Raw genomic sequence first — 22,063 nt, 5'->3', positions numbered from 1 at the left:
ATGACAGACAGTTGCATCAGGTCTGAGGGAGTTTGAAAGTCGAAGCCCAAACAAATATCATACATGCTCACTGCCCTCACAACGTTCCTATAAGATCTGTTTTGATGCCTTGCAGATGTGGAAATATGAGCAGTTTTATTATTTTTTTAAGACTTAAACTTAAAGTTTGAGGATTTTTTCAAATATTTTTAAAAGAAACCTATTATGCTTACCAAGGTTGCTTTTATTTGATCAAAAATACAGTAAAGACATTCATTTTCTGAAATATTATTACAATTTTAAGTATCTATATTCTATTTTAATATATTTTAAAATGTAATTTATTCCTGTGATGCAAAGCTGGATTTTCATTAGCCATTACTCCAGTCTTGAGTGTCACATGATCCATCAGAAATGGTTCTAATATGCTGATTTGGTGCTCAAGACACATTTCGTATTATTATCATTATTGAAAACAATTATGCTTAATGTTTTTGTGGAAATCTTGATACATCTGCATGATTCATTTATGAGTAAAAAGTTCAACAGCATTTGTTTGAAATAGATTTTTTTGTACTAAGAATGTAAAAGTCGTCACTGTCAATTTTGATCAGTTTAATGGAACCTTACTTAATAAAAGTATTAATTTCTTTCAAAAAAATGAATCTTACTGACCTTCAACTTTTGAATAGTAGTGTGAATGCATATTAATAATTTGACTGTAATCTATACGGTCATCATCATAAAAAAAAGAGAAAATATATATATATTTTAATTATTGTAATAGAAAAATTTTCCATTTTCCAAATGTCCATAGTCTACTTTTTGCGGGGGGGGTTTTTGTGCCCTCATTTGTAGGAAAATCATCCCTTTTTGGCCTACAAACCTAACACTAGCCAAGGATGATGGTGCGACAGCATTCTTTGTGCATTTCAAATGTTGCTTTCTCTTGGTTTTAATTAGGAGTAATTTTGAGAATGGCACACTGTAGAGCGCTATATTTACTCCTGAGAAGGTTTTTGGGAATGCTCGCCAGGACCATAAACACGCTGTGGCATAATTACAATAGGAGCTATTTCTACTGTTTACAGAGCACAGCGTTAGATCCTTTAAAACCCCAGCATCACGAACGTCTCCCGTGTACCACGAGTCTTTAGCCCAGTATGTGCAAACAGCATTGTGTATTTACCAAAAGATCCCATCTCTCCACAAACATCCCTCATATCCGCCTAAATCAGTTTGTTTGTTCTCACCCCCCTACACTTTAGTATACTTAAGAATTAAACCAAGATCTCCACACGAGAGCTTTTCTTGTGTTAGATGTTCCTGAGTGGTTCCTTGTAGTTCATCCTAAACTCAACAAAGGACTTGAATAGGCCTTGACCAATCGGCATAAAAAGTGTTTTATGAAATGCAAACCAATTAAAGTAGCCATTTAAATCTGATTTGATGTGAAATATGTAATTGTAATGTAATTGTAATTGTTGCTTTCTCCTATCCAATCACAAAATGCAGAGACAATTATAAGCTATTTGTAAGGTGATTCTAAGTTGAACATTCAATAAATGCATTGTAAAGTTGATGTTTTAACTTTTTATGATCTGACGGTGAACATTTTTAATGTTCTGATTTATTAACAAATAACAATAGGGTCAGTAATGCTGCAGATGATGCTCCTATTTGACTTCATTTACAGTTAAATGGATTCAAATGTCCAAAATGTTTTAAAACAGCATTGAATTTGACCAAGCTCATTAATTGGCCATGGAAAAACAAGTTGTATGAAGTAGTTATCCTGTTTCTGCAGAGACTACCCAGCAGAAGATATTTCAATTTGTTTACCAATCCAAGCTTTAAAGAGTCAAGAGGTCATCTCTTAATGCAGTATAATGTGACGGTCTGTGCCAGGAGAGCCCATGGAGCTCATTTTGATGTGTCCGCTCTGGCCTGCAGAGTACACACTCGGTTTCTTCTGCATCATTATTTGTTTTAAAGGTCCTTTGTCAACATAAAAAAGACAAAATTCCTCTGGAGCATTTTACAGTCTGAAGAAAAGTGGAATATTGAAATGTGTATATATATATATATATATATATATATCTGCCTGCATTATCTGTTGTTGAATTGCACATCTTAAAAAGTACATATACTTGGCAGTCTTAGTTTTACATACTACGACTCTCTCATCTGGTCTTCTTTTTCATTCCAGTGTCTATTGTTCTGAAGAATGATTACTTTGTGAGAGGGGCCGGCCTACCTGGACGCTTCAAAGCAGAAAAAGTGGAGTTTCACTGGGGCAGCACAAATGGATCAGCTGGTTCTGAGCACAGTATCAATGGAAAGAAGTTTCCAGTAGAGGTGAGTGTGTCGCATTATGTGTGTAATGTTCAGTATGTTAGCTACACTCAAAAAAACAGTTCCAGTTCTATTTATTCAGTGCAAATTTTAGAGACCTTTTGTATGGGTCTTTCCATGTCAACTCGACCAGTGGTCCCCAGTTCAGTCGTTTTTACCCCCCTGTAATCTGGCTCAAATCTCAGGTGAAAACTGTCATTTTGTGCCCCCTCTACAAATTAGTGGATTACTCAGTCAATATACATCCATGACATTTAATATTTTGGCTTTCATCACTACACATGTTTATCTTTCTTCAGAAAAATATATTGACAAAATCAAAAATTTGAGCTGGGGACATTTCTGAAATTTAGTTGATTTTACACAGAATGACCCTATATGTTAGTGCCATCCGTACAGCTCTGGAAACCTGATCAAAATCTCAAATCTCTCATTGACAAAGAAAAAAGTTTGTGCCTGGTTTCAAAAGGCCTAAAGGAATCCATTGTTTCTTTACAAAACCCTGTTCACAACAGTCCCTGTGAATAGTCCTTAAACCACCCACTTTCACATTAAAAAAATCTTATTAGGAATGGATTTTAGACGAGGAGGATAACATTACTAAATGAGTTTCTTCAATAAAGTTCAAGGATTCCACCTTGACTTGAATAGGTTGAAAGTGGAGTACTAATCTGCACTAATTGAAGAACCTCTCAATGAAACTGGGATCGATGCGTTTTATTGACTTGATGGTGCAGCCGCTACATTTCACTGAAGAGCAAGGATATTCAGCTTCCTTCTCACCTCAGAGTGATAACTTTTAAAATGATTTGAATTCTGGTCTATCCATCCATCCATCCATCCATCTTTTAAACATTTTGTGGATATGAGAAAAGAAGTACTGAGCCCCAGTGCTCATCTCAGTCAACAATGACGAAAAGCCTTGAATCTTTAATTAAGTGTAATTCCTTTCCATGCCTTACAGGGTACTTGTTTTTAACAACCATTCAGTTCAAAAAGTGTCTCTTTTGCCTTGCAGATATTATTTTGTGCAAGATTAGTATTAACTCTTGATGGTAAACCTTCTCCATTTGCCCTTGAAAACACTGGATGCACATTCAAGTTTGAGAGCTGTGTGAGACAGTTAGGTGTAAGAAATAGTGTACTCTACAATAATTTTTTATTTTGAGTGCATAGCCAGAGAATTCAGAATGGACCACTGCATTCAAGTTAAATATTGTTATGCAATCACACATTATATGCTGGAACATGTTAAGTCAAGTGGCCTTTTTTTTTACACATGGTTTCTGTCCCATTTTGATTCATTAACTGAACGTGTTTGTGCTGTGCTTTACTCTTGGAGGAAGCTAATTGGCTAATGAGGGTTAGTGATAAATGAGTGATATATTTCCCTCTGTGAAGACACAATAAATGGACACCATTAAAGTCTGTGATTTAAAAGAGGCCTGAAGGAGACTGATTGGTTTTCATTAAAGACTTGAACTTTGTTCTTTCTTCTCTTTATTAGCGGCTTAATTCATTGTCCACCCCTTCTGACATTGTCTGGTCTTAATTACTTTGTTTGGAGGTTAGTTATCTGTTGCCTAGCTTTTGCCTAAAATGCCCTGGGTTCCTTTGACATGTCTGTTGCTTTGCCAAGGATGTACCAGTCTCCGTTACAGAAATAGCTCTTTATTTCATTCCATTTCATTTCAGTGTTCCAACAAGGTCAGAGTATGTGCAGAGTAGAAACGAATGCTAACTTTTTGAGCCAAACCCTACTGGCATTTATCCATGATCTAGCAGTATTTATTTTCTATCAATACACTGTCTACACAACAACAATTTAGAGGATGGGAAAGCAAAATCATTTGTATTCATCAGTCTAAGTTTGTTGCGTTTGTATTCATCAGTCTTAAGTTTGTTGGAAATTAGCTGGCACAGAGGTCAGACGACCTGGGCTGGCTCCACCTCTCTGGCAGCACTTTCTCATTAGACGAGTCGACTTCGCTCCATAAATCCCATTTTACACCGAAATACAATTGATGTGTATCCGTACGCCACTGGATAGCCGCTAAGCATTATCTAGCGATTTAAAACCCAAACGCACTGAAGACAGAGACTGAGAAGAGATGCATCCAATTATCTCTCGACGACTTCTATTGACCTCTGGCTCAAATCTGGCACAGTAAATTAAACTACAACAGCAATAACGTTTATTTTATTTTTTGGCCTTTTTGCCACTTTTATTAGTGTTGCTTGCCAAGGCATGAGTATTTAAATGAACAAGCATCAGCATGAGTATTTAAATGAACTCTTAAACCGAAGTATTAAACTTCAGCACATACTGTTTGCTTTAGATGTTAAACCTGTGAAGCCTGACATGAAATTATAGTTTTTTTGGAATAGTTGGAACAGTTTATTGAAACTTTAGATAAAATATTTGTTTAAAATACTAAAAAAAAAAGGGTGCACGTGTTTTATGTTTTGTATCACATTTGATGCATCAGGCTTTTATGGCTTAACCCTATAACGCCTACTGTATCATATTTGAAACATGAATCTAAGGCCTCTGAATTATCAACATGATCAAAAATCTTCTGAATGCAGTTTTGCCATTCTGACTGATAATTCATACTTTTTTAGCATGTAAAAGGCCTTTTAATATACTTCTAAAAATGTCCGCTCTCAGGTTTTGGTGCACATGTATTTTTGCTATGAAATCTTTAATGATTTTTATAAAGTAAACTTAAGAATAACATTTATTGGACCGAAACACCTTGGGGTTACTTGAATATCCATAAATAATTTTTAAGAAATATCTTGCTATAATGTAAACAGAGGTTTGATAATAAAATTATTTAAATTAAAATAGATATATAAAGCATTTAAATATCATCTTAAGGCATTTTTGGGAGATACAGCGTGATTACTGTTATTTATATGCATTTTATGCAAGTAATCTGTTCTCTAATTGATTTAAGTAGGCTGTTGTCTTTACAAAATTGCATATTATTTCTCACTTTGGGCCTCTGAATAAAAGTGTTTTTTCCTCCTTGAGATTGAGCTGCACATTCTCACTATATCATACTATTTAAGCGTATCTCAAATCGTGCATCTTTTTGAGGAGGAATGTTCTTTAATTTTTTAAGTGATCAGACTTGTGTTTTTTGTCTGTCTGATGATAAAGCACGTGAGCAAATCCATATACCTACTATAAATTCATATCTAGGGACCAAAGTGTTAGTATGCAACTACAGTACATAAAAAAAGTGTTAAAAACCACCCAGAATGCCTTAGCAACCACATAACAGGCCAATATTATATCTGTAACCTGTTTGTTATGTAGTTTGTGTCATATTTTTTACTGTGCATGTTTTACTATAGCAAATTTGTCTAGCTTCTAAAAGGTTGAGTTTGATTGGATATTACACAAAGCCTCTGCTTTATTTCTTTAAAAAAAAAGTATTTTCCTGTCCTGAAATGTAAGATCATATGGTTAGCCGCATTTTATTCTTTGCATTTAGCATTGCTTTCTCTTTTCCTGTCTGCAACCTTATCAAAAGAGACTGCCTCGCTGTCAGTTGAGAAGCACTGGTCTAACAAAATAAGAGCTTGCTATTTTTCTTACACGCACCATTAAATGACCCGGGAAATGTGCTAAAGCGAAGTCCACAAAATAAAATGAAGAGAGAACAACATCGGCAGGCAAATAATGCTGCCACATGAAAGGCTGCCAGAAAATAAGCTCGATTGGAACGTTATTGTCATAGCGAGGCTTAATCTTATTCCCTGCATTTCAACGATCTCTTTCACGATTGCTCAGCTGCTGTGAGCTTCGGCATGCCATTCATCCCGCTTTCCTTTTTGTCCCCTTCTCTGTCTTTGTGCGATCGTCCCTATTTTTTCTGTAATAGTAGATTTAGCATTTATTTGACACATGGCACTTTGTGCATTTGTTCAGAGACAATGTTTAAGGCAACAAAGACATGTTGTTTATTGCGCCGCGCTGAGGTGATTTGCTTCCGAGGTTCACTTTCTCCCCAAATCCGTCCTCAGAGAGAAAGCATATAATCCTTAGTTGTCTCAGATGTCAAAATGTGGAGTGATGAGAGAAGTAGGATATGCCAGATATGCCGTTATTGTGTGTGTGAAGATGATGAGAGGAATATCAATTTGTGAGGATTTGACAGCATACTGTACCAATTTCGATACCACAATGCTTTGTGTTTACCAAACAGGAAAGTCAAAGCAGAACATTAGTATGAGCCGTTTCAAACCCTGTCAAGTAAGAATGCAGTTATAAAAACATGTTCTCATCTCTTTGCCTCATAGATGCAGATTTATTTCTACAATTCAGATGATTTTGACAGTCTGAGCACCGCGATAAAGGAGAGACGAATCATCGCCGCCTTGGCTGTCTTCTTTCAGGTGAAGATCTTCTTTGATTTTTTGGGGGGATTTTCAAATGTTTACCAGCCTGTGAAATAGGGCTTTATAGCTCATGATACCAGAGACAGAGAGAAAGAGACTAAAAACATCAGATAGATTTGGGTTGGGCCCATGTAGCCTCAGGGCCTATTTTCACCATTAGCAACAGGTAGAAGAAAGTGCAGACATCTTCTGCTACCCTCTAGCCATCTTTCTCTCGCGCTCTTCTCACAGTATAATAGAATAAACTTGCTTCTTGCTTCAGTTTTAAAGAATAATGAGAGTCCATGGGGCAAGGCATTGCAATGGGATAAAAGTTAAAGTACAACTAAACTGCTTCCGAAGTGTATAGCTGCAAGACTTTGTGAGTGACTAGCATGATGAAGCGGCCTTGTAACATTGTCTCTTCAAAGGTTCTTGTGATCTTTATTCATTTATGAACATGTAAACAATGACATGACGTAATCAAGAGGTCGAGATTTGGCTGGTTAGCATGGCTTCTTGTGGTAGATGTAGTTAGCCATGTATTCTGATAAAGTTATTTTAATATATTAGGGTCATTATTGTGGTTTATGGATAAAAGTCTGATTATGCAGGCCCAGATGGGAAACAAAAATAAAGTCTGCAGATTATTGTGGGCAATCTGCAGACTTTATTTTTGCTTTCCATCTGGGCCTGCATAATCAGATTTTATCCTCTAGAAAAGAAGTCTGACCACTGAAAGGATGATTTAGACAACTTTACAGCTAGTGTAACTTATTTTACTGTTCATAAAGTTTAGATTTGGTAAGATTTTGTTTTATGTTTTTGAAAGTCTCTTCTGCTTACCAACGTTGCATTTATATGATCAAAAATACAGTAAAAACAGTAATACTGTAAGATATTATTACAATTTAAAATAACTGTTTTCCATTTTAATATGTTTCACAATTGTATGTATTCCTGTGACGGCAAAGATGGTAATGTGCTGATTTGATGCTCAAGAAACAGTTATTATTATTGTCAATGTTGAAAACTGATTTTTGTGTGGAAACTGTGATGCATTTCAGGATTCATTGATGAATAGAAAGTTCAAATGAATAGCATTTATATGAAATAAATCTTTTGCCACAATTTATGTATTTATATATTTTTATGTATTAATAAATAGTCTTTTATGCCAAAAATCATTAGGATATTAAGTATATATATATATATATATATATATATATATATATATATACTTTACTAACCCAAATATAACTGCATAAATGAAAATGCAAGCTTAATATTTCTGCTTTTGAAATGCCTTGCTTCGTAGACCTCCACTGTAACTGCATCACTGCCAACATTTTTTCGTTCGTTTTTACAAACTGAGGGACTAGTTGAAGGTGAAGTGACATAACAGAGCGAAAACATACCATTATGCTCCTACCAGCATTGTCTCCTTGTTTGTTTATTTTTACTTTTCCTTCTTTTTCAACTGTGACCAATGTTCTTATCAAGGGTGAAAATGGCACAATTTCCACGGTTTTCTTAATGATTCAAGCCAAAAAAAAGAAGATTTGTGGTGCACAGCCTCAGTATTCAGAGATGTCATATAAATGTATAGAGGAAAAACAGGCTTAACAAGTCAGTGTGATGATCCGTGAAAATAACACAAGCTTTTTTTGCAGCGCGGCACCGCATTCATTCCCCTTCATTCACAACATTCTTTGCACACTCACATACAGTAGGTTTTACACACCTTAACTAATTTGACAGGCCTATCCTTCACGCTGAAAGTGGAACGCAGGTGTGTCCTATGTTTATCCATTGTCAAACGCTGAAAGAATAACCTACGTCGGTGGACTTAAACTCTTTCGCCCACTTGTGACAGCGTTATGGCTTACCGCTATTAGTGCTTAGACAAATGGTGTCATGTGGCGTGTGACATGTCCGTTCCTTGGGGTTTTTATATAGTTAATCGATGTGGAGCTCCTGTATTGGTGGTTCCCTTGGGCTCTTTTATTGCCATCTTGTTCAACCAAATGAATCCTCAGAGAGCACGAGTGAGTATATTTCATCTCTGACCTGAATGAGCTTCTCCATCAACCTGAATAAAAGGTGCTTATGTCAGCGTGCTCTAGTTTTTAATGTTGCATAAGCAGAGAACATGGGAAACTTATGTTCGATAACAGCAGGATTTAAATGAAGCTCATCCTTTTTATATTTCTTTAACATAGAAAAACTGAATAATCGTTAATTTCATGGCACATTTTTCTGTTTTTTTTCTAGGTGGCGAAGAAAGACAACATTGCAGCTGAGCCCATCATCACAGGTCTCAAACGAGTAGTCCATCACGGTAAATGTTGCCATATAAACAGCTTTCAGAGGGCTCATTTATAATAAAAGGAAATAAAAATAAATAAATGTAATAAATAATAAAAACTGAGCATCTAAGCCTTAGCACAAAAGATGTTTTCTACCAAGAACCATTTTTTCCTGTATATACAGTAGGGCTGCCCCCGACTAAAGATTTTTCTGGTCGACTAATAGTCGTTAATTTTAAGCATTAGTCGACTAATCGCACATTTATTAATAAACAATTTAAATCATTATAATGAGCCTTTAATTGCCTACATAGCCTAATAAGCGCTCAAGCACACACATAAAGCTTGCCCCAGCGCACCGCAGAAGCTATGATTATGAATGTGTCAGGGAAAAACAGTTAATGAGGGAGGCTGCATTACCATTTTAATAATTTATTGATAAACTACTGCTTTTTTAGTTTTCAGTTTAAGAGATAAAGTCGACGTAACTCGTCATCTCCGCAGTAGTGATGCGCCTGTATGCATGTTTCATACGGATTACTTAATCCAAGAATAATTGTTTTCCATTTGATTTGGTTCATTTCAAAGTAGACACTTCACTCTCTTCAAGGCAAGCATACACGGAGTTTCGCGCTCAAGTTCACGGAGATCCAACGGAGATCCAACGGCAGAAAGCTCATCCTGTTTGCATTCATTATTTTACAAAAGCACAATGTTTTGTTGTTATTGTGAGTGCACATAAATAAACGTAGAGTCTTTACAGATTCGAAAGATGTATTGCTCTTATCTGTATGACCAGAAATTATGGAGTATTTAAAGAGCAAGTGAGCGCACCGGCGCCTCCATCTGTCTCGCAGTGAGTGCGCTTCTTCTACACTCCACATAGACACTTCAATAGCGCACATTTTTCTAGGCTAGCCTAACATTAGATTGAGAGGTCATGTAAAGTTGATAATACTTACAGGTGCATCTCAATAAATTAGAATGGTAATTTTGGCATCTCCACAATTTCTTGGTAAACGGGTGCAGTGACGTTGGTTTTCAAAAAACACAATGGACCAACACCAGCAGATGACATTGCACCCCAAATCATCACAGACTGTGGAAACTTAACACTGGACTTCAAGCAACTTGGGCTATGAGCTTCTCCACCCTTCCTCCAGACTAAAGACTTAAACTACTTCAGTCTGTGTGCACTGAATTTATTTAATACACGAGTTTCACAATTTGAGTTGAATTATTGAAATAAATGAACTTTTCCACAACATTCTAATTAATTGAGATGCACCTGTACATGTTTCAGATGATAAGCCATATTTGTGGTGGATGAATTATAGGTGAGCGTTTGGATGTCCTGCCCAATGTAGCTACTGTATTACCATAGACTAGTCGTTAATGATCTGTCCGTCACAAACTGCGTGACTTCGCCTGTGGATTTTTTTTTTCTGCACCTAAGCAACTAAAAAAAATTTTGGTCGACCAAGCCTCTTCTGGTCGAGTAATGGTTAGTCGACTATTAGGGGGCAGCCCTAATATAACCTACAGTTGGTTATATGGCTCTTTGGAGATTAAAAAGTCAAAGTGTTGCAATATAGCTACACTTTATAGCTAAGCAATATATAGAACCAATACAACATATTGGTTCTAATAGAGGAAAAGTGAAGCTTTTCTAGGTTCTTGGAAGCAAATAGACAGTTTTCTAAAAGAACCACAAATTTCAAAAGGTTCTCTTTTGGAATTAAAAACATGGAATCCACATAATGAGAAACTAAATATGAATTTCGAATTGTCTTTTTTAAAAAAATTTTTATTAAAGTTAACTACTATGAAAACATTCACTACTGTTCAAAAGTTTGTGTCGGTTAGTTGTTGTTTTTTTAATGACTGCAAAAACAGTAATATTATGAAATATTATTGCAATTTAAAATATGATTTCTATTTTTAATATATTTTAAAATGTCATCGCAAATGATCGCAAAGCTGATTTTTTTTCTGCATCATTACTCCAGTCTTCAGTATTATATGATCCTTCAGAAATCATTCTAATATGCTGATTTGCTCCTCAAGAAATACTTCTTACTATTATCAATGCTAAAAACAGCTGTGCTGCTTAATATTTATGTAGAAACCATGAAAAGTTTTTCATGATTTTTTGATGAATAGAAAGTACAGAAGAACAGCATTGGTGTGAAAGACAATATTTTGTAACATTATAAAGGCCTTGACTGTCACTTCTGAGCAATTCCATTCATAGTTACTTATTAAAAGTAGAATTTTTTATTTTACTGACCCCAAACTTTTCAATAGTAATGTAATTGTAAATTTTATCAAAACTCTATGCAAGGTCCTAAAAGTTTAACATGCAATCGCCGCATCTATTGTTCAGAAACTTTGCCCACCCAGTTACAGTCTGGAAATAAAGAGAAAGCTGGGCATACCAGAATGCCAGAAGAACTAACAATAAGATAATAAAAATGTCACCAAAGCTTGTGCTACATATCTTGCTGCCTCATAGTACTTCAGTCAGGCTTCATAAGATCTTCTTCAGTCTTGGAGTGTTTATTCTGTGTCTTTTGTTTAACAGAGAAGGAAACAAACCTTGGTCCATTCATACTGAGGGATCTGCTGCCATCATCTTTGGAAAGTTATTACCGCTACACCGGCTCGCTCACGACACCTCCCTGCAGTAAAGTCGTGGAGTGGATCATCTTCAGTCGACCTGTTTACCTCTCCTACCACCAGGTTGGCAAACACACACACACACACACACACACACACACACACAGGTTTGTGCATCCCTAGAATATTTTGTGAAAAGTGGGGACATCCCAATGGCGTAATGGTTTTTATACTGTACAGACCATATATCCTATTGCCCTACACCAACCCTACCCCTAAACCTACCCCTTACAGGAAACTTTGTGCTATTTCAGATTTTCAATACACTCCATTCTGTGTGATTTATAAGCTTTTTGAAAAGTGGGGACATGGGGTAATGTTCTGAAGTCACCTTCTCCTTGTAATACCTATGTCATACCTTTGTCATTATACAAATGTATGTCCTCATTTGTCACAAAAACGCGTACACACACACACACACACACACACACACACATATAATCATGCCTACATGCACTTCACATTCATATGATCATGTATCACCTCCAGCTGTGTGCACTATGCTTGAAATTGGTCTGCGTTCATTCTTCTGTATCATATTTGTACCATCTGCAAGCAAGCACACAAACAGACAGTATTACACTAGCAATGTGACTCATCTGCTGTGCGCTTAAATGTTTCTGGAAATGAAACGGTGCAGATGATTTACTAAACAAATTGATGCATGTATATGTATATATGTGTTGTAGATATATAGTATCATTACATTGAATATAATGAAGTGCTGCTGATTTTCACCACTAATACAACTCTTTCTAAAATTATTATAGGGATGCACAATATATTTGTGACCATATCAGTATTATCCAGTATTAGTGTTATTTATTTATTTAATTTGGTAGTATGTTTTATTTATTTATTTATATGTAATAATTAATAATGCACATTTAAATAATACTTTATAAATAATAAATACAATATTGTTAAATAGTATTATTATTATATCAAATGTAATAATAATAACAACAACAACAACAACAGTGTATTATTAATATTAACATTAATAATATATTATTATTTTAATTATGTATAATTATTATTATTTTCATTATTTACTTATTTACATTAAATTGTTAATTAATGCAAAAGTATTGAGGTTGATAGTAATGATAATAATTAGTAAGAGTAGTAGTAGTAATATGCAGAATTATAATAGAAATATCATTCACAATTTCTAAGCAATCAGATTTTTTTTCAATCAGGTTTTGTTTATGTGAATAATAAATGACTGGCAGAGTCCTCTTAACCACATCTATGGCCTAGCAAGCCTCCAAAACCAAAAAATCACTATAATAATTTATACACTTTTATGTTGATGTATGACTTATTGGTAACTTAACTCTGAATAAATCATATTTTTTTCGCCAGATGTGTACACAGTTAACATCGGCATCACACAGAATAAAGCCACAAAGTCATGCCCATCAGCACGCACTTCTCTCCTTTCTACACCCTTTTTGGCTGAAAATGAATTCATACATTCCCTTGCAAAGACAACCTAAAAATGATGAAATGAAAAAGAAAATCATGATTAAACTCGTGGATAATGTTGTACTTTGTCTTTCTGCCTCTGTAGCTGGAGGCGTTCTACTCCATCTTCACCACAGAGCAGCAGGATCATGTGAAGTCCGTGGATTACCTGAGGAATAACCATCGGCCCACTCAGGATCTCGACAGCCGGCAGATCTTCAAATCGGCTCTGATGGATGCTTGGATGCCCGACCTCATGACAGACAGCATGGCCAGCGCTGCAGACTCAGAAACTTCTCGAGGTATGATGGCTTCCTTCCCAAATCAGGCCTGACCAATCAAAGAAGAAGCAAGAAGAATGTTTTCTTTTTATTCCTATGATAATACTAACGATACAACATAGACTGTCATAGTCTTCAAAATGATCCTATCATTAGGAAATAGTAACAATGTCCATTTCAGGAAACAGTTTTTATGAATGTAAACCACTGGAACTGTGGTTATTTCTCTTGGCTAAAACTGAAGTGCAGTTTTGTACTTCATAGACGTCTTGTTTGGGTTTCTTCTCATTCGTCTCATGCTTGAAGTGCAAAGCTGGTTGTTTTTGGGATATCCATTGCTCTTGAGACAGACTGAATAAATAGGATTTATTAATGCAGTGACTACAGCAGCGCAGCGCTCTGATCCGAGCCAGCAACTGGGGGGACGCTGTACTGTGTGTGTGTTAATGATAGCGTTGTTTTCCTCTCCGGCTGAGGGAATTGATTGCTATTGGTTGTGATGAAGTCGGGAGTGATGCAACACAGCCGAAAGGTGGAATAATCATCATTAATATTCCTTCTAAAAATAAACTCGTACAAATGAACACTGTGTGGCCAAATAGCAGTTCTGGCGTTTTCGAAAGCAAGCGGTTGTGAAAACCCTTTGCAATAATGCATAATTTTATCATAGTGCTTATTTTTTTCTATTTCTGTTTTCTTTTCGGTTTCAAATGCTTTCTTCCATGGTGTTTTCCTTAAATTAGGGTACACTTTTGACTGCTTGCTTCGTTTTTGTTGTGAGAATTATTAGATATGCTCAGATTAGTTTGATATGATATTGTTATGTAGCAATCAACAAAACCAATCCAATGTCTACATTTTTACATAAATTGTAAGAATGATTGCCTTGTCAACCTTTATTGTCAAAACTTTTTTTTTAATGTAAATTAAATAACTTCAAAATAACTTTATCAATAACTACAAAACTAAATTTAATTTAGAAAGTATTTAATTACTTAATTAATTATATATATATATATATATATATACAGTGGAGCAAAAAAGTATTTAGTCAGCCACCAATTGTGCAAGTTCTCCCACTTAAAAAGATGAGAGAGGCCTGTAATTTTCATCATAGGTATACCTCAACTATGAGAGACAAAATGAGAAAAAAAAATCCAGAAAATCACATTGTAGGATTTTTAAACAATTTATTTGCAAATTATGGTGGAAAATAAGTATTTGGTCAATAACAAAATTTCATCTCAATACTTTGTTATATACCCTTTGTTGGCAATGATCTCTGCCGCACAGCAGCATTGCCGCACACCTGCTAAACACAGCTCAGTTGTGCAGCGCGAGACTCGAAATGACAGAGACATGCGAAGTGAAAGTGCAGAAAACAGCGTCTATTTCGTGCACAACTTCAACAAACTACAACAGGTAAAGCTGTCAGCTATGTGGATACTGGCAATATCGTTAACAATTCTCATTTATAATCATTACTAATATGGCTTCTTCTTAACAAGATCTTAGTCTATGCTGTGTTCTGTTAAAGCGTGAACTTCATATTATTTGAAGCGCACTTGCCGTCCAGTAATCGCAAAAAGCTTTTTGCTTTGTTACTTTTTAATAAACAAAGTATCAGCTTTAAAATGATTCCAAATTCATAACGAAATTCAAACAATAAATACAGTTTTGTTTTTGACACTCTTTAATGCAGCATGTGCGATCACTTTAGCGCCTCAGTTCAAGCGGCAAGTGAGCCCATTTAATCTTTCTCTTTACTACTATACATAATAAACATGAATTAAGATCAAAAGGTAGGCTATTTTATAAGAGAGCCTACAGTACAACTTACTGAAATGTCTCGTAATGCCTTTTTTCCTGATTGTTTTGCGATCACATCTTTTGTTATGTTCACATATTAAACTGAGATGATGCGCATCAAAGTTTTAGTGGAAAAAAGATTTTCAAACAGTCCTCATCTCTGCCGCACAGCAGCATTGCCGCACACCTGCTAAACACAGCTCAGTTGTGCAGCGCGAGACTCGAAATGACAGAGACATGCGAAGTGAAAGTGCAGAAAACAGCGTCTATTTCGTGCACAACTTCAACAAACTACAACAGGTAAAGCTGTCAGCTATGTGGATACTGGCAATATCGTTAACAATTCTCATTTATAATCATTACTAATATGGCTTCTTCTTAACAAGATCTTAGTCTATGCTGTGTTCTGTTAAAGCGTGAACTTCATATTATTTGAAGCGCACTTGCCGTCCAGTAATCGCAAAAAGCTTTTTGCTTTGTTACTTTTTAATAAACAAAGTATTAGCTTTAAAATGATTCCAAATTCATTACGAAATTCAAACAATAAATACAGTTTTGTTTTTGGCACTCTTTAATGCAGCATGTGCGATCACTTTAACGCCTCAGTTCAAGCGGCAAGTGAACCCATTTAATCTTTCTCTTTACTACTATACATAATAAACATGAATTAAGATCAAAAGGTAGGCTATTTTATAAGAGAGCCTACAGTACAACTTACTGAAATGTCTCATGTAAAAGCTCATTCAGTGTTTCAAACTGCGGAAGACGTGTAAAGCTTGTAAACATTGCAATGTAATATAGGCTACATTTACCTCAGAATAACCATTCGGTGTCCCTAAACTCATCAGTCAGCTAGAAAAAGAACTATAAAGAGGATAGTAAATACACTATTGCATATTAATATTTTTACTAAGAAAAACAGACTGAAAGTGTGAAAGACATACACTCTTAAAAATATAGGTGCTTAAAAGGTTCTTTACAGAACCATTTTTGGTTCTACAAAGAACCATTCCGTCAAAGGTTCTTTAAAGAACCACCTCTTTCTCAACTTTTTATAATCTGAAGAACCTTCTTTCACCACAAATAACCTTTTGTGAAATGTAAAGGTTCTTCAGATGTTAAAGGTTCTTTATGAAAGCATTTAGACAAAACTACATGGCATCTTGAAGAACCTTTTTATTTTTAAGAGTGTTTGACAACATTTACAGGATGCATTGAGGAGGAGCCCAAACTACACTCAGTGGCCAAGTAATGCTTATGGTCCACGATATTGGTACAGATTCTGTGTAACTTTTGTGTAACAAATTCTGTGGCACCTAAAAAATAATTTGGCGCCTACGTTTTTTTTCTTATAGGAGTAGTGGTCGACCGATATATCGGCCGATATTTAGCATTTTTCAAATATCGGCATTGGCCGATGAGTTTTTCTGTTTGGCCGATGCGTTCGAGGCGGGACTTTTATTTTGACGGCGCCTGAGCAGCACACAGTGCTCACGTTCTCCCTCTTGTTCGCCGCCGTCGTTAACAGTTCTGTCTAATATGGATAGAAGTCTGTCTAATAATCTGATAGAACTGTTAAACGAAGGAATTAAAATGTATAAAAAAGTATTATAACGATTGCTTTTATATTATTTATATAATTCTTTGTGACTGTATATTTCACGTTTTGAAAAGACATTTAGTTCCCACTTTAAGTGAACCTTAGATCGATTAAAATGCTGATAAAGTCAAGAAAAGATGAGACATAAACACATGACAGTATGATTGAAATGTTAAAATGTAAATAATAAAAATAATAAAATAAAAAATAATTTGGCGCCTAAGTTTTTAAGTGGTCTATATATATTTTAAATAAATGCTGTTCTTTAGAATTTTCTATTCATTAAAAGAATCCTGAAAAAAATAATGTATCATGGTTTCCACAAAACAATTAAGCAGCACAACTGTTTACAACATTGATAATAAGTCAAAATGTTTCTTGAGGAACAAATCAGCATATTAAAATGATTTCTGAAGGACCATGTGACACTGAAAACTGGAGTAATGTCTGCTGAAAATTCAGCTTTGCCATCAAAGCAATAAATTACATTTGAAATATGTTAGAATAGAAAACTGTTATTTTAAAGTAATGTTTAAATGATTTTAAACAATATTTAACGACATTTGTTTTTTGAACAAATAAATGCAACCTTGGTGAGCATAAGAAACATAAAAAAAAATATTGGCTTCCCCCCAAAAAATTGCAGTACCACTAAGGACCCCTTACACCAGACACGACGCGACAAGAATTGCTTTAATTTATTTTCAAAATCTGAGGTAAACTATCGGTTGTTGCTTTCAATATGGCTATAAAGGTCACGCAAAATAATATTCAAACTCATGTCAGACACTTTTAACATTAAATAAAGCACATAATCAGTACTTGAGATTATCATTGTCATAGTTATTATGTTGTTGTTCCAGCCGCGGCATCACAGAAATAGAAACCGTTTCTAAAATAGGAACTTTGCGTGTCGCCGTCGTGGCTGGTTAGGACAAAACCCCTGATTAACATGGAAACGATACCTTTTACGGTGTGTCGCAGCGTTGCGCCGCGTGTAGTTAGTAATATTTTAGACGCGTGTAGTTAGGACATGGTGTTAGGGTGTCACAGACCCCTGCTGAAGACTCTTGAGCTAGATAGGAGTGTAAGATGTAATGGAACACCTCCGCTATTACAAATCCAGGATCTCAAGACATGTTGTAGTGCCCAGACTTGTTGGCAGTTATCTACAATGAAAGAGAATAAAAAAGACTGTAGCAGACACTGTTTTACGGGACAGATGTGAGGACTGCAGGGTGGCCCGATTGGCATTATGAGCCAATTAATTCATTTAATTTGAACATTTGAAAATCTATATAAATTTGACCCTTGATACAGCAACTTAAGCATGATTTCAAAACCTGTGGCGGGAGCCTTGTCTTCTGCATCCCAGCATTCCCTTATAATTCTGATAGATGGACTGCTTTCATCGATTTGATGGACTAGGACAGCATTTTGTCTTTCTTCCTTCAAGTCTAATGAATGACTTACTCCCATGTCTGTCAGTCACCTTATTGGAGCGGCCTTACACACACAGTATCCATAACAACAAGACAGTTTCCAGCCAGCTAAAGGAACTTTTTCTGATGAGCGCTGTCAGTCTTTTTTAGCCTTGGTCAAATTAGATTTGGATTTAGTTGAGGGATATAAATGCCACGGTTAAAGTCCAATTACTTTCTTTCACTCTACATCCCATCATGACTCCCTCTTTTTTTTTGCCACTACGTTTACATTTTTATTTCGATTTTGAGCCCAGTCACAATGTTGTGCCAGCGAATCAAGACCAACTTTGGGTATATGAAATTCAAATGAATATCTATCTATTTCTGGGACACTGAGGATCGCTGAAAGCTGGAGCAGAACATTGCAATAAGTAAGTGTCATTTTATACAAATAATAATGGCAGATGTCAAATTTGCTTTGACATTTCGGTTTTGGAAAATAAGATCTTGTCAGATTTACATCCGCTCGCTCTGTGTTGTGTAATGAGGTTTTTGAATTTGTTGTGTAGCTGTTGAAGGGACACTCTGACTGTCTAACATTCCCAATCAGTAAATTAGACTTAATTTTGGTGAACTGAAGACAGCTTGAAATCAAAATTGGAGTTTTGTGGTGTCTTTTAGTTTTGAGGCCATCTCTACACCAAAAACTTTCAGCAGATATATATATTCATTGAAAATTTCCAATCTCTTCCTGGAAAATGAATTAAATATTAATGCTGTCATCTCTTGCTCAAGGTTTAGTACACATTTTTTGTCTAATGAAATGCATCAAGTGCGGTGCAAACGGTAAAAGGTCTTGAGGCAGGTGTGACACGCTCTCTATTACGGATTAAAGGTGCAAGTGAGAGTAAACAGGGAGAAATGCTGAGACAGGTGAAAAGCGTTTGGTTTATAGTGAATATTGAGCTATTGTGCGTACCGTTGTGGCTCCCGCTGTTAGCAGGGGATAATCGCTACATTTGGGGTAAAAAAGACGTAATTATGTATTGTGCCAAGAAGGTTGCACTGTCTGTTCGTTCACACAGGTGTGAAACTGATTGGTAGCTGCCTTTAGCGGAGCCTTTACCGATTTCCTCCATTGATCAGAGCATTCGGCGCGGTCGTCTGTGAGTGACGTCACCTTCCAACACAAACACGCCCCCTAGTGTAGCCCCGCCCCCTCACATTGATTGACAGCTTTCCGTGTAGACATCGGAAATTCAAATGCAAAAGGAATTGCGATTCCATTTGAGTTTTGGCAGGTTACATGCGCGACGCAGCAAGAGTGAAAAAGCAGACGTGGTAATTAATATTGCTATTTAAATATGACAGGCTCGTAACTCCTAAGACATGGGAAATACAGCTGCAAATGGACTTTGCTTTTTCATTTGAAATTTGGCAGTCACTGTGCGTTCGCGAAAGCGAAAATGCAAACGCTAATGCAGGATTTGCAATTGCATTTGGATTATGTCACAATTTATGCGTCCACATATTGAAAACGCAATTGAAAATACAATTTGCTATTCTATTTGAAAATTGTCCGGAATATCGTTCCATAGCTCTCAAACATGCAATTGCAATGACAAATGTTTCAAAAATGTACAGCCATTGCTCTCCATTATAAAACAATGGTTATTTTGTTCTATACTGTTGTATAGTGCACGTTGTCAAATGTACACTAGTACCATTCAGAAGTTTGGGGTTGATAAGATTATTTAATGTTTTTGAATGAAGTCTCTTATATGCTCACCAAGGCTGAATTTATTTGATCAAAATTAGAGCAAAAACTGTAATATTGTGAAAATTATTACAATTTACAATAGCTGTTTTCTATTTTAATGTAAATGTTATTAAAATGTAATTTTGCATCCATTACTCGAGTCTTGAGTGTCACGTGATTTTTCAGAAATCATTCTAATATGCTAATTTGGCACTCACTTCTTATTATTATCAGTGTTGAAAACAGTTGTGCTGCTTAATATTTTTGTAGAAATCATGATGCATTGTTTTCAAGGTTCTTCGATGAATAGAAAGTTCAAATTTTGATAAATTTAATGCATCCTTATTGAACAAACAATTGAGGGTTTATATGGGTATTTCTTGCATGCTGAAAATGTGCATAGTGTACATTACTGCAAAGGTAGTATGAGTTATTCTGAAGGTATCCAGTTTCTATTCCTGCCATCTATGTGTTGTACTGTTATTAAAATGTATGGTGTGTCGTATGTCTCCTGCAGAGGGCGGTCATCACACTCGTGTCTCCAGATGTCCTGTATCTGTTCAGAGTGCAAGCTGTATGTCAGAGAGACCAGCGCAGTGACTTCAGCCAAACACTTTTATTCAAAGGTTTGTCTAAGTTTAAGAGACTTTCTGTTCGTGAAAAATTCAACATGATCAATTGCTGCTATTCAAGTCCTTCATTAGAACTGATTGTCATGCTGTGTGATTTATTCTTCAAGCAAACACCACAAGGATATTTGAGGGCACAAGGATTGTGAAAACTGGAATGGTGGGTAACTGGTTTATTTTTTTTTAATAAGGCCTATTCACACCAAGGATTATAACTATAACAATAACGATAAAGGTATAGTTTTAAAAATCCTTCTGAAATTTAATTGCAGAGTTCACACCACAACTATAATGATAACGTCACAGAGAAACAAGATCATTGGAATCACTTTCACAACTAGTTTTTCCAGCTGATGAACCATAAAACATTGAAAGCCATCTATCAGAATCCATCCAGCTTTAAAGAGCTTGAGCATTTTAAAGCGGCAGACGACAGAGCTGCAGCGCATGCTTATAATATCAGAACGTTATTGTGTGTTGGTGTGGACGCTAGTATAGTGATATTTATAGTTATCGACCTTAAGCCAGTTTATTGGTTTGTTTGCACATGTTAGAGTATTACTTTTCTTTTTCCACCCCATTCTAGCCCACAGTTTCCCCCGCCTCTTCGGCAGACATGGCCCCTATAAGCTCAGGCTCCTCTACCTGGACGTCCGCCGGCCTCCCCTTTTCCTTCGTCTCCATGGCAACGGGAATGGGGCCTCCATCCAGTGGAGGACAAGCCACTGTAGCATCTGTGGTGACCAGCACTCTGTTGGCAGGACTGGGTTTCAGTGGCAGTGTGATTTCTTCCCTGCCAGGATCATTTTGGCCAACCCACTCTACAAACTCAGGCCCCACACCCACTCAACATCCAGCCACTCCCACTGCCGAAAGCACTCCATCTGACAGCAACATCCTGACCTCTGAGGACAGCATTGAAGCAAATAACAAACAGGAAGATGACCGTGAAAGAGAGGAGAAAGAGGAGGAAGAAGAAGAAGAGGAGGAGGAGGAAGAGGAACAGGGAGAAGAGGAGAAGAAAAAAAAGGGGAAAGATGTGACAGTCAAGGACAAAAAGCAGGACAAGACGGTGCCACGAAAACCACCTGCCCCTGTCCCAACTACAAAACACAGGGAGCCGGGTCGAGAGAGGGCCGATGTTAACACTGAGAATTCCACATTGGCCCCTAGAATAGTGGAAGAGCAGGTGCCTCGTTCCACAGAGAGGCCTTCTGGTGAGGATTCATCAAAAACAACATGGCTGGAGGATAATGACACTGCAGATATGCAGCTTCCCTCCAGCTCGACAGAGACCACCAAACTCACCAATGAGGAGAAGGCACACTGGCCGTACTACATTCACACAGGTAGGTGAGCTACAGACTTGCAGTCTAA

The 22,063-nt window shown here is 36.3% G+C and overlaps 1 protein-coding gene across 1 annotated transcript in view; it reads left to right on the top strand.

Annotated features, from left to right (window-relative positions):
- Positions 1 to 22,063, top strand: part of LOC107560997 (receptor-type tyrosine-protein phosphatase gamma-like) — a 102,255-nt gene that overhangs the window by 60,677 nt on the left and 19,515 nt on the right. The window contains exons 4-11 of the mRNA XM_016245320.1: positions 2,189 to 2,337; positions 6,649 to 6,744; positions 9,001 to 9,067; positions 11,620 to 11,777; positions 13,291 to 13,512; positions 20,575 to 20,683; positions 20,797 to 20,846; positions 21,273 to 22,035. Of these exons, the coding sequence (XP_016100806.1) occupies positions 2,189 to 2,337; positions 6,649 to 6,744; positions 9,001 to 9,067; positions 11,620 to 11,777; positions 13,291 to 13,512; positions 20,575 to 20,683; positions 20,797 to 20,846; positions 21,273 to 22,035 (1,614 nt within the window). The remainder of the gene's footprint in view (positions 1 to 2,188; positions 2,338 to 6,648; positions 6,745 to 9,000; positions 9,068 to 11,619; positions 11,778 to 13,290; positions 13,513 to 20,574; positions 20,684 to 20,796; positions 20,847 to 21,272; positions 22,036 to 22,063) is intronic.

The sequence above is a fragment of the Sinocyclocheilus grahami genome, unplaced genomic scaffold (assembly GCF_001515645.1).
Source record: "Sinocyclocheilus grahami isolate Dianchi unplaced genomic scaffold, SAMN03320097.WGS_v1.1 scaffold751.1, whole genome shotgun sequence".
Taxonomy (NCBI): domain Eukaryota; kingdom Metazoa; phylum Chordata; class Actinopteri; order Cypriniformes; family Cyprinidae; genus Sinocyclocheilus; species Sinocyclocheilus grahami.
This window is presented reverse-complemented; position numbering and strand designations above follow the sequence as displayed.